The sequence below is a fragment of the Pleurodeles waltl genome, chromosome 11, assembly GCF_031143425.1.
Source record: "Pleurodeles waltl isolate 20211129_DDA chromosome 11, aPleWal1.hap1.20221129, whole genome shotgun sequence".
Taxonomy (NCBI): domain Eukaryota; kingdom Metazoa; phylum Chordata; class Amphibia; order Caudata; family Salamandridae; genus Pleurodeles; species Pleurodeles waltl.
The window spans coordinates 538,714,531-538,728,138 of record NC_090450.1 but is presented as its reverse complement, the minus strand read 5'-3'; the positions used below and the strand labels follow the sequence as shown (position 1 = coordinate 538,728,138).

Genomic DNA, 13,608 nt, shown 5'->3' with positions numbered 1-13,608 from the left:
ATTATCAATGAATGATATTGTTATACCTGGCATTGTTTCTGATGATTGGGATGTGAAGACAGTAGATTCTATGCTAACGGATTTGCAATATTATACTGTCTATGACGATGAAGATGCTTACCAGTTTAGAGATTTTCATGGTGACATGTTTTGTTACAACTATTATGGACACCACTTTATTCATAAAGCTAGTAGCCCTAAGTCCATGTTTAATTATGTGCAATGGGAACATTGCTCGACTCCTCCACAAGGGAGTTCAAAAACGTATTATGACAAATTTGCATATTTTACTGGGCATGATCCACGTAATGCTAGGTCCTACTATTTTAAAGTTACACCGTATTCTAATAAGCAAATGTTATTGACCGATACTAAATTACTGTATTCTAATTTGTTTGTATCTAAACTGTCGGTCGAGGGATATGAATACTGGTTCAAAACTGTTGACTTGAAAAGTGTTTGGGGTACGAAAAATTGGCAAATGCGAGGCAGGGACACGTTATTTAGAGCATGTATTATCCCTGTGCAGCTGATTTTCCTCAATGACACAGTACAACAGACTAGCTGTTTGGGCTTAGCGACGATTAAGGAGTTAACTTTGCCTAGTATACCTGTCCCTTCTAAATTAAAAAATTGGCAGCACTATGTGAATGCTACTTTCAGTGACTTTACACATTGGGTCAAGAATGGTACACTTAACACTTCATCGTTACATCCAGGCGGGTGGTTATTATGGCCTGTAGACACTAATATGTGTCATCAACGTTTTGTCACCTCTTCAGGGGGGTTCAGGACTAGTAGGGCAGACCCTCGTTACGTTTCACCAGAACATGCTGATATTATAACTACATACAGTGTGGGGAAGCTTTGTCAGCAATGGTTGAAGTCATCCACGCTGGATGCAGTTACGTCACATCTCATGTTACTGTCTAATAATACTGATTTACAAGATTTTTTGTCAGGTCCCAGAGTACCACGGAAGAAAAGGTTCTTATACGAGGTTTATAATGAGATTTGGAAGCTTTCACAACAAGAGGCTGCAGCCGGGTTGAGGCAGATTGATCAAGAAAATCTGATGCAGACTTTGGCCCTCATTCTGACCCTGGCGGATACAATCCGCCAGGGCCAACGGGGGCGGGAGCACCGCCGACAGGCCGGCGGTGCTCCCTTGGTCATTCTGACCGTGGCGCTTTGGCCGCGGTCAGAACGGGAAAACCGACGGTCTCCCGCCGGTTTTCCACTGCCCCCAGGAATCCTCCAAGCCGGCGCAGCTTGCTGCACCGGCTTGGGGATTCCGACTCCCCCTCCCGCCATCCAGTTCCTGGCGGTTCTCCCGCCGGGAACCAGATGGCGGGAGGGGGAGTCGCGGGGCCCCTGGGGGCCCCTGCAGTGCCCATGCCAATGGCATGGGCACTGCAGGGGCCCCCGTAAGAGGGCCCCTACAAGTATTTCACTGTCTGCTTGGCAGACAGTGAAATACGCGACGGGTGCAACAGCACCCGTCGCACCTTCCCACTCCGCCGGCTCGATTACGAGCCGGCATCCTCGTGGGAAGGGAGTTTTTCCCTGGGCTGGCGGGCGGTCTTTTGGAGACCGCCCGCCAGCCCAGGGAAAAACTCATAATACCCTCCGCGGTCTTTTGACCGCGGAGCGGTATTATGGAGGGCTGAATTCTGGCGGGCGGCCTCCGCCGCCCGCCAGAATCAGAATGAGGGGCTTTGTCTGTTGTTGATAATGGCATGCATACCCTTTCTGAACGTGTTTACACGATTGACAGCATTGTTTCCTCTGCCATTGACATTATTAAATCGGACATGTCTTCTTTATATCATGGGCAGAGTCAGACGCGGTCCATCATGCAGCTGGGTTGGACTCTTCAGACCTTGAAGGCGGGTCGCGTTCCATGGCAGCACGTTCGTGCCAGGGAGATCTTTATCTCTTTTAATTTAACTCGTCAACAACAACTGATGGCTAAAAAGGAAGCGACATATGTTATGTTAAATATTGAAAAATTAGAGAAACTGCCTTTCACGGTAGCTGAGATTCCGTCAGCTGAATGGTTGATTCATGGGGTTATTAATTTGCCTATCTCTACTTTGCAATTTACTTCGTGTTTGAAGCACATTCCGGTGGGTAGATATGAACTATTGGGAGACAGTTACATACACGAGGTGTGGGACCTTCCCTTTCAGTACAGATGTGTTAATGGTTTGAAGGAGGTTTTTCTTAGCGGCAGCGAATGCGAAGCTTCTGTCAGCCATTCAATGGTTTGTAAACAGCTGTCCTTGCACGGGGCGTGTAACGCTTCGATTGCTAACTTAGCTTGTTATCTGAAGGGAGTTCCAGTCCCGGTTATTAAAAACACTTTCCAGGTGCTTTCTAACGGCAGTTACATTGTTCTTAACAGCGAACGTTGCTGTGGCATGCGTGCCGGAATAGTTTACATCGTCGTTGTCAACAAGGCCGTTACGTGCTGCGGGAATGTGTTGTTTCCCCCCACTCAAATTAGGGAGGTAGCGGACATCTGGCCTCATATTGCTACTTCCAAGGTTGATTTCGACAAGTTGAGTCGGCTAAAAGCTTTATTGTTTCAAAAGCATGTGGCCCTTACATCTGCTAGCGAGACCTACGCACTTCAGGTGGCAAGGTCATCGGCGGAGATACAGTCCCTTTTGAATACTAACTTTCCGACTCACTTCGGTGAACTTGTGGGACGTATATTTAATGCATCCAGCACTGCTGGTATTGCACATTTTTTCAAAGTCGTTGGTGTTGGTTTTGCTCATACCTTCTCTTCCATATTCGGTTTGATACCTTCGGCTATACATTCTATTTTCGGAAGCATTTTTGGGGGTTTCCCGATTACTTTGGCTTTATTGGCTGGAGTCTTGCTGTTATTGCTATTTTTTCGCAATGGCTGTCCCGTCACGACGAGATCCTGTACTGCTGCTCCCATCAGCGCAGCTGTGTCGTGAACGCATGATGCAGCATTTTGGAGCAACACTCCTGGGACATTTGGAGTGCGACTGGTCTCTGTCATTCAGACCGGTTTTGGATTGTGTGCAACCCGTGTTTCAGTGCCTTTGGTGCTCGTTTGAACATGCACTGGCTCTCTGTCTCTCATTGCAGCGCCCTCCGATGGTCGATGCTGATCTGTTGATGTTCCCGATTAGGGCTCATTCCCAGACTTGTGCACTACGGATGCGCTTGCTTCGTGAGGCAGTTTATGAGATTCCCTTCTTGGAGGAAGATGGTAGTGTCTCTTTCATAGGCCCTGCACGGGGTGCCGCCCTGAATGGTTTTGGGGCTTTGGATCACACCTGCTCCATGGTACTTTGTGGCGTGGATCTTCCGATATTGACATATATCGAAGTGGAGGAACTCCTACGTTCTATTGCTTCTGTCTGATGATTGGATTTTTACAAAATTGACACTATGTTGAATTTGGTTATGCTCACATGTTACCTAAATTTATGACTTTGTTGTCTTCTCACCTTGTCGAAATACTTGTTTTAGATATTGTTTATATTTAGGGCATCCTTTTATGTTATTGGAACCACTTGCTACCGACAAGGGGAGGGTGTAGTGTGGTTAGTTTTACATATTCATTGCGCTTTAGCTTCAGGCTTTAGGCCTTTGTGCATTTTGCCCTGAATATATTTTATTCATTTGCTAATAGCTTAGAGCCTCTGTGCACTTTGCTTTACATGCTTTTTATTAGGCTTCGTACTGTTATTTTTCAAATAGCCAGTTCTACGGTGTTGTTTTTTTTTCATATCACACTGTTTTGCCTACTTCAGCACTGGAGTTCTCCATAACATATTTACTCTGTGCTTCAGTCAAGGATACAGTCTGGTACATTGCCGATAGACGTGGTAAGAGTTTAGACTCGGCATTCCTGCGTAGGGACATTTTGTGATCACGCTGACATGTTAGTTATAAAATCACTTCCTTGTCCCAGTACACGCAAGAGGGAGATTCCGACCAGGGAACCACAACTTGACGCTGACTGCCTCGTTGCAGATGCTGAACCAAGATCACAGGTCTTTGCTCAGGTATGAGGGCTGATATCCCCATAGTGATTCTAATAGGCAAACTAGAAGCTTAACATGCTGTGCTCTAGATAGAACAAGCAGAGGGAGAGTAGAAACTGTTTGACAATATGATAGCTTTGTTTTTATGTTTTACTCTCCTGGTAACTATTACAATCCTACTGTGTTGTATTGTTCTGGTTATTGCGGCTCACGCCTTAATATCTAAAATACAGTCGTTTTATTAAAACATTATATAAAACTTATACTGTCTTTGTCATTTGTATATGAGATCATATTGGAAATAAGAGAGTTGGGTTGGATCTGAGTAACCACGACTTCCCTGAGAAGTTCCGAAGATGTCATGCGCTCGGCTGCCAAATCATTCCTTCCACAGGGGAGAAATGAGGCACTGCTAGTTAGCCGGAGCAAAAACCGGATTTAGGGTGACAGAGTTCTTTACACGTGGGTCAGACTCAGTCCCCCACACCGTTATCGATCCTGCTACCTAGAAATCCAGTAGTCTCATTTAGAATGAGAGCCCACGCGACAGGATGGTAAGGGCATTTTTAGGTTTTAGGGTGAGTATGGGATTTGGGATAGTACGGGCATTTTTAGATTTTAGAGTGGGTATGGGTTTTTGAGTAGTAAGGGCTTTTTTAGGTTTTAGGGTGGGTATAGGTTTTGGCGTGGAAAAGGCCTTTTTTTATGGTTCAGGGTGAGCATGTGCTTTGGGGTGGTAAGGGCATTTTTAGATTTTATGGTGTATATGGGTTTTTTGGTGGTAAGGGCATTTTAGGTTTCGGTCGTATGGGTTTTGGGGTGGTAAGGGCAATATTAGGTTTTTGGTTGGGTATGGTTTTTGGGTGGTAAGGGCATTTTTAGGTTTTGGGGTGGTAAGGGCATTTTTAAGTTTTAGGGTGGGTACGGGATTTGGGGTGGTAAGGGCGTTTTTAGGTTTAAGGGTTGGTAAGGGATTTAGGGTGGTAAGGGGTGATTAGGTATTAGGGTGAGTATGGGTTTTTGGGTGGAAAATGCCTTTTTATGGTTTAGGGTGAGCATGTGTTTTGGGGTTATAAGGGCATTTTTAGATTTTATGGTGGATATGGGTTTTTGGGTGGTAAGGGCATTTTTAGGGTTTAGGGTGAGTGTGTGTTTTGGGGTGGTAAAGGCATTTTTAGGTTTTAAGGTGAGCGTGTGTTTTGGGTGGGTATGGCTTTTTGTGTGGTAACGACATTTTGGGGGTTTTAGGGTTGGTATGGGTTTTGGGGTGGTAAGGGCATTTTTAGGTTTTGGGGTGGTTATGGGTTTTGGGGTGGTATGGGCATTTAGATTTTAGATTGGGTATGGCTTTTTGGGTGGTAGTGGCATTTAGGGTGGATTTGGGTTTTGGGGTGGTAAGGGCATGTTTAGGGTGAGCATGTGTTTTGGAATGGTAGGGGCATTCTTAGGTTTTAGGGTGGTTTTGGGGTGGTATGGGCATTTTTAGGGTTTAGGGTGAGCATGTGTTTTGGAACGGTAGGGGCATTTCTAGGTTTTAGGGTGGATATGGGTTTTGGGGTGGTAAGGGCATTTGTAGGTTTTAGGGTGGGTATGGTATTTGGGTGATAAGGGCATTTTTAGGGTTTAGGGTGAGCATAGATTTTCGGGTGGTAAGGGCCTTTTTAGGGTTTAGGGTGAGCATAGGTTTTGGGGTGTAAGGGCATTTTTAGGTTTTGGATTGGGTATGGGTTTTTGGGTGGTAAAGGCATTTTTAGGTTTTAAGGTGGATATGGGTTTTGGGTTGGTAAGGAAATTTTGTAGGTTTTAGGCTGGGTATTGGGTTTTGGGTGTAAGGGCATTTTTAGATTTTAGGGTGGGTATAGCTTTTTGGGTGGTAAGGGCATTTTTAGGGTGGGTATGGGATTTCGGGTGGTAAGGGCATTTTTAGGTTTTGGAGTGGGTATGGGTTTTGGGGTGGTAAGGGCATTTTTTTGTTTTAGGGTGGGTATTGGTTTTGTGGTGGTGAGAGCATTTTTAGGTTTTAGGTTGGGTATGGGTTTTTGCTACTGCAAGGGCATTTTTAGGTTTTGGGGGGATAAGGGTTTTTGGGTGGTAGGGGCATTTTTTTATTTTAGGGTAGGTATGGCTTTGGGTGGTAAGGAAATTTTTAGGGTGGGTATGGGTATTGGGGTGGTAAGGGCATTTTTAGGTTTTAGGGTGGATATGGGTTTTGGGTGGTAAGGGCATTTTAGATTTCAGTGTGGGTATGGCTTTTTGAGTGGTAAGGGCATTTTTAGGGTGAGTATGGGTTATGGAGTGGTAAGAGTATTTTTAGGTTTTAGGCTGGGTATTGGGTTTTTGGGTGATAAGGGCATCTCTAGGGTGGGTATGGGTTTTGGGGTGGTAAGGGCGTTTTAGATTTTAGGGTGGGTATGGCTTTTTGGGTGGTAAGGGCATCTCTAGGGTGGGTATGGGTTTTGGGGTAGTAAGGGCATTTTTAGGTTTGTGTGGGTATGGGTTTTGGGGTGGTAAGGGAATTTTTAGGTTTTAGAGTGGGTATGGGATTTGGGGTGGTAAGGGGTGTTTAGGTTTAAAGGTGGATATGGACTTTTAAGTGGTAAGGGCATTTTTAGATTTTATGGTGGGTGTGGGATATTTTGGGTGGTAAGGGCATTTTTAGGTTTTAGGGTGGGTATGGGTTTTTGGGTACTAAGGACATTTTTAGCTTTTAGGGTGGATATGACTTTGGGATGGTAAGGGCATTTTTAGTTTTTGGAGTGGGTATGGGTTTTAGGGTGGGCATTGGTTTTGGAGTGGTAAGGGCGTTTTTAGGGTTTAGGGTGAGCATGTGTTTTGGGGTGGTAAGGCCATTTTTAGGTTTTGGGGTGGGTATGGGTTTTGGGGTGGTAAGGACATTTTTAGGATGAGCATGTGTTTTTGGGTGGTAAGGGCATTTTTAGGTTTTGGGGGGATAAGGGTTTTCGGGTGGTAGGGGCATTTTTAGTTTTTAGGGTAGGTATGGCTTTGGGTGGTAAGGAAATTTTTAGGGTGGGTTGGGTTTTGGGTTGGTAAGGAAATTTTTAGGTTTTAGGGTGGGTATGGGTTTTGGGTGGTAAGGGCATTTTAGATTTCAGGGTGGGTATGGCTTTTTGAGTGGTAAGGGCATTTTTAGGGTGGGTATGGGTTTTGGGGTGGTAAGGGTATTTTTAGGTTTTAGGCTGGGTATTGGATTTTGGGTGGTAAGGACATCTCTAGGGTGGGTATGGGTTTTGGTATGGTAAGGGCATTTTTAGGTTTTAGGGTGGGTATGGGTTTTGGGGTGGTAAGGGCGTTTTTAGATTTTAGGGTGGGTATGGCTTTTTGGGTGGTAAGGGCATCTCTAGGGTGGGTATGGGTTTTGGGGTAGTAAGGGCATTTTTAGATTTGTGTGGGTATGGGTTTTTGAGTGGTAAGGGCATTTTTAGATTTTATGGTGGGTATGGGATATTTTGGGTGGTAAGGGCATTTTTAGGTTTTAGGATGGGTATTGGGTTTTGGGTGGTAAGGTCATCTCTAGGGTGAGTATGGGTTTTGGGGTGGTAAGGGCATTTTTAGGTTTGTGTGGGTATGGGTTTTGGGGTGGTAAGGGCATTTTTATATTTTATGGTGGGTATGGGATATTTTGGGTGGTAAGGGCATTTTTAGGTTTTAGGCTGGGTATTGGGTTTTGGGTGCATCTCTAGGGTGAGTATGGCTTTTTGGGTGGTAAGGGCATCTCTAGGGTGGGTATGGGTTTTGGGGTAGTAAGGGCATTTTTAGGTTTGTGTGGGTATGGGTTTTGGGGTGGTAAGGGAATTTTTAGGTTTTAGAGTGGGTATGGGATTTGGGGTGGTAAGGGGTGTTTAGGTTTAAAGGTGGATATGGGCTTTTGGGTGGTAAGGGCATTTTTAGATTTTATGGTGGGTGTGGGATATTTTGGGTGGTAGGGCATTTTTAGGTCTTAGGGTGGGTATGGGTTTTTGGGTAGTAATGGCATTTTTAGTTTTTAGGGTGGGTATGACTTTGGGATGGTAAGGGTGTTTTTAGTTTTTGGAGTGGGTATGGGTTTTAGGGTGGTAAGGGTATTTTTAGGTTTTAGGGTAAGCATGTGTTTTGGGGTGGTAAGGGCATCTTTAGGTTTTGGGGTGGGTATGGGTTTTGGAGTGGTAAGGGCATTTTTAGATTTTAGGGTGGGTACGTGATATTTGGGGTGGTAAGGGCATGTTTAGCTTTTAGGGTGGGTATGTGTATAGGTTTTTGGGTGGTAAGGGCATTTTTAGGTATTAGGGTGGGTATGGGTTTTGGGGTGGTAAGGGCATTTTTAGGTTTTAGGGTGGGTATTGGTTTTGGGGTGGTAAGGGCATTTTTAGGATGAGCATGTGTTTTTGGGTGGTAAGGGCATTTTTAGGTTTTGGGGGGATACGGGTTTTCGGGTGGTAAGGGCATTTTTAGATTTTATGGTGTATATGGAATATTTTGGGTAGTAAGGGCATTTTTAGGTTTTAGGGTGGGTATGGGTTTTTGGGTGGTAAGGGCATCTCTAGGGTGGGTATGGGTTTTGGGGTAGTAAGGGCATTTTTAGGTTTGTGTGGGTATGTGTTTTGGGGTGGTAAGGGCATTTTTAGGTTTTAGGGTGGGTATGTGTATAGGTTTTTGGGTGGTAAGGGCATTTTTAGGTTTTTGGGTGGGTATTGGTTTTGGGGTGGTAAGGGCATTTTTAGGTTTTAGGGTGGGTATTGGTTTTGGGGTAGTAAGGGCATTTTTTAAGTTTTGGGTGGGTATGGGTTTTGGGGTGGTAAAGGATTTTTTAGGTTTTAGAGTGGGTATGTGGTTTGGGGTGGTAAGGGGTGTTTAGTTTTAAGGGTGGGTATGGGCTTTGGGGTGGTAAGGGCATTTTTAGATTTTATGGTGGGTATGGGATATTTTGGGTGGGAAGGGCATTTTTAGGTTTTAGGGTGGGTATGGGTTTTGGGTAGTAATGGCATTTTTAGGTTTTAGGGTAGATATGATTTTGGGATGGTAAGGGCATTTTTAGTGTTTGGAGGGGGTATGGGTTCTAGGGTGGTAAGGCCTTTTTTAGGTTTTAGGGTGGGTATGGGTTTTGGAGTGGTAAGGGCATTTTTAGATTTTAGGGTGGGTACGTGATATTTGGGGTGATAAGGGCATTTTTAGCTTTTAGGGTGGGTATGTGTAAAGGTTTTTGGGTGGTAAGGGCATTTTTAGGTATTAGGGAGGGTATGGATTTTGGGTTGGTAGGGGCATTTTTAGGTTTTAGGGTAGGTATTGGTTTTGGGGTGGTAAGGGCATTTTTAGGATGAGCATGTGTTTTTGGGTGGTAAGGGCATTTTTAGGTTTTAGGTTGGGTATGGGTTTTGCGACTAAGGGCAATTTTAGGTTTTGGTGTGGTAGGGGCATTTTTAGATTTTAGGGTGGGTATGGCTTTTAGGTGGTAAGGGCATTTTAGGGTGGGTATGGGTTTTGGGGTGGTAAGGGCATTTCTAGGTTTTAGGGTGGGTATGGGATTTGGGGTGGTAAGGGCATTTTTAGGGTTTATGGTGAGCATGTGTTTTGGAGTGTTAAGGCCTTTTTTAGATTTTTAGGATGGGTATGTCTTTTTGGGTGGCTATGGCATTTTAGGTTTTAGAGTGGATATGGGTTTTGAGGTGGTAAGGACATTTTTAGATTTTGGAGTGGGTATGGGGTTTTGGGTGGTAAGGGCATTTTGTTAGGTTTTAGGGTGAGCATGGATTTTGGGTGTGTATGGGTTTTGGGCTGGTAAGGGTATTTTTAGGATTTAGAGTGGGTATGGGTTTTGGGGTGGTAAAGGCATTTTTAGGTTTTAGGGTGGGTATGGGTTTTAGGGTGAGTGAGTTATGGGGTGGTAAGGGCATTTTTGAGTGAGCATGTGTTTTTGGGTGGCATGGGGTGTTTAGGGTAGGTAGGGTTTTTGGGTGGAAAGAGGTGTGTGTGTTTGTGTGTAAAAAAAATAAAAAATATATATATATATATATGTATATATATATTACTTACCTCTATTTTTTACCAACGCATATGCCTCCACCAGCCATGCCTTTACTACAAAATATTTGTGGTAAAGACATGTATGGTAAAAACATTTTGTGGTAAGTGCATGCGTGGTAATTGTACTTACCTCATAGTAAATGCATGCATGAAAAGTGTGTGCGTTTTTCCATCATACATCCGTTTAATTTGTGTGATTAGAGTGGAAACTGACGTGGCAGTCATCCAGAATGTTCACAATCTCAATCTATTGAGAAAACTGCTGTTTCCTAGTCAACAAAAATCTCATTTTGGTCTGTAATTTTCTGGATTATTCATGTTGACTATATGCTTTTTGAGTATTGTCTTTTGATAGAAGACTTTAAGCTTGGTATGGAAGACAACACCTTTGGAGGATGCATTGAAAATCATTCTGGTGCAGATAGTACTTATGGGGAGATCATGATTTCCATGCACATAGCACAGGATCAGCTGGAGATCTAGATTTATTTGCGGATGTAGTGTGCTCATGACAGTTCTGCCAATTTCATAACCTTACAATTTCATATCTGGTTATTATTTTAGAACATCTCGGATGGAGACTAAGACAAGCTAATTCAAAGTCTGCAGTCAAGGAGGAGAAATGCTAATGACGACTTAGTGTGGCTGTTTTAGTAGCCAAGTATTTACTTGGGGCTTAGGCATCCTTTTGCATTTCAGAGTTGCTTGAATGGGGCAATCTCCTACTATCTAACAAGGTTATAGATTACAGAAATAAGAAGTCACCTGGAAGAGTTCCTTGAATAGGCAGGCGATTAAAGAGCGACACTTGAAGTAGTAAAACTTTAGTTTTCAATAGAGCTATATTGCAAGATCAAGGGTTTTGCAGGTATTGTTCTTTGTGGATTACATCCATTCCGAAGTTGGAATCTAGCTCAACAGTAAATCATTTGAAACTTCTCCACTTCCAGGATGTGCAGAGGTCTTTTGAAGGGAATGTGGCATTTAGGGCCTTAGTGAGACAGTGGTCAAATAAAGAGATGGCAGCTAATGGTAATACAAGCTCAAGGTGGAGTGCTATGTGCAAGGACTCGCATGGAGGTTTCCATAAGAGAAAGAATTGATATAGAAAAGTTGTCCTAGGGAGGGCGTTGCACACGCAGTGGTATGGTGAAAGCTACTCCAGGAAAGAGGTAGTGATCCTGAACTATAATGGACCCTGGCATTTGAGGTTTCCTTCTTTTTTCCTGTGTTGTGATGAGAATTATTTTGGCTTTAGAAGGTTGCTGAGGGTTTCCACATTTGAATGATAAACCATGTGTATTATGCTTCCCTCTGCTTACTTGCTCTGTCTTTAAAATGATTTTCCAGCGCTTGGTCTGGAATGCAAACCATGACCCACTTTAAACTCAAAGCTGGCTTCCTTCCCTAACGGATCAGTGCTCATTCTCTAATTTGCCCTTCCCAAACCCTACCCTTTTCTCTCCAGGCCAAAAGAGGATCTAACGATCAAGAAGGAAAAGAAGGACCGGGATCGTGAGCGCCAACGTGATGGGGCTGGACGTGGCAGGGGGCGGCCAGAGATCATCCAATCTCACTCTATCTTTGAGCAGGGTCCGGCAGAAATGATGAAGAAGAAAGGTATGCTCTATGGTTATATGCAAGGTTTAGTGACCCACTGCTTTCTGTTGATGACATGGTAGGAGGGCTTGTTCTGCCTCAGAGATTAGAGATTTCACTTGGTGCTCTCTGAGTGTCACAGTGCAAAAAGATTCAGTCTGCACAGAAGGTGAAGCTGTGTGCATGAAATGAGGTACGCTGCTTGACTTTCTTGGAGATTTACAAGACAGGGGAGCTTGATTTGCACTTGATCTGTGGGATAAGTTTTAGGTTCTGGTCACCGGGGTGAGTTGGTGGCCTGGCATCCACTGTTTGGGTGGAGGGCCTTATTGGTGATAGGTGTGGTTGCACCATCTGTAATTGTGGATGCTACTGAGGCAGGGATTTATCAATGGCCCCTGCCTATCAAAAGAACCACAGTTGTTCCCAGTGGCGGCCATACCTACCTGGTGCCTAATGAACCCTCAAACCAAAAAGGGAGCTGTAATCCCTTTTCAAACCGGAATGGAGTTACTAGTTGACAAAGGGGAAAATAGGAACAGCTTGTCGATTCAGGGGGATTGCTTTATACCTAGTTTTTAAGTTGTTGTGCTTTAATAGTAGGAGTCTGGCCAGAGATCATTTATGGCTCTGTTTTTCACTAAAGTTCATCTTGCCAAGGAATCTCAGGAGAAGGACTGTAAATGAGTACAACAGTTGGAAGATGGAAGGAGCAGTGAAGACTCATCAGTAGATACAGTCAGTTTGTCCATATTCCATGTCCGTCCCCTCTTCTCCTGCAGTCCTTGCAGCTCTGGTTCATTCCACGTCACCTGGGCTGCAGATATTGGGGAGATGTGATCATCAAATCATTCCTCCACACAGGTGTGTGTCAGCTAGGCCCTGCCGCTGTTTTCTAGGCCCAGAGCATCCTCTTTTCTGTAGGAAATTCCAACCAAACATCTTCGAGGCAAGGCACAGCACTAGGACTCTCTCTGGATTCTTGTAGCTAAGGAGAAGCTGAGGGAGGGGTCGGGTGCAGCAACACACAGGATCCTGGTCCTTGTCTTTCCTCCACCTTTTAGCCTTTTGATTGAAGCACTGTTTACTAAGAATTAGTACTTTACCAAAACTGGGGGCCTTGCAGAGAGCCGTGACCTATCCAGAAGCAGTGCCTCCTTCAAAATCCATTAACCCTGCAATGTGACATTGAGCGTGGGGTAATACTTAATGAGCTGTTGCAGGCTTAATGTATTTTGCCCTCTGCTGTTCAGAGTTGGAAGTCACCACATAATTGAACAGTGCCTGGACATGTGGGATTCCTGCACTCATTGGGTCATTTGTTGTCACTTTCGAAGCTTACTGCTCCAGGCTAAGTACAGACGGGCTTGAGACACCCTAATTGAGAACATAATTGGAGCACCTATTGATCAGGTGCGGGAGGCACTGTGTAGTGAGTGACAACTTTACTTGAACTAAAGCTGGCTGTACTTTGTCGAATATATTGTATGCCTCCATTTTACATTTATTTCAGGTGATTATTGCCCAGGGCCACATGGTGAAAGACAAAGGGTCTCGCTCTGCTCAGCAAACCAAAATGGATCAGTTTTCCTTAGCCCAGGCAAAAAAAACACCTCTGTCGGATACAAGAGAGAGTCCCTTAGAGGCACAGACCCTGGCGGTCTTTGAGATGTCTGGCCACACATTTGAGAGCAAGTTAGATGCTACATCACCTGAGATTGGATGTTTGGAAGGTAATTGAACAAGCTCTCCAAACAGAGGAAACCATCCATAATATGCTAATTAAAATGGCTGAGCTATTAAAAAAAACAAAAAGAGAAAACATGCATTCCTAGTCTGTTCTGCCCCACCAACTGGCTAACTAAGTGGAGTATGTTAACGGAAGGGTGCAGAGGTGTGCCCTGCACTTTGTAGGGTTTCCTGAGAGGGTGGAAGGGGAACACCTAGAAATATTTTT

General features: G+C 44.3%; 1 protein-coding gene across 4 annotated transcripts in view; it reads left to right on the top strand.

The window, feature by feature from the left end:
• Nucleotides 1–13,608, top strand: part of POLR3D (RNA polymerase III subunit D) — a 165,537-nt gene that overhangs the window by 104,017 nt on the left and 47,912 nt on the right. For all 4 annotated transcript variants that reach the window (XM_069213954.1, XM_069213956.1, XM_069213955.1 and 1 more), the window contains one exon: nt 11,521–11,672. In XM_069213954.1, the coding sequence (XP_069070055.1) occupies nt 11,521–11,672 (152 nt within the window). The remainder of the gene's footprint in view (nt 1–11,520; nt 11,673–13,608) is intronic.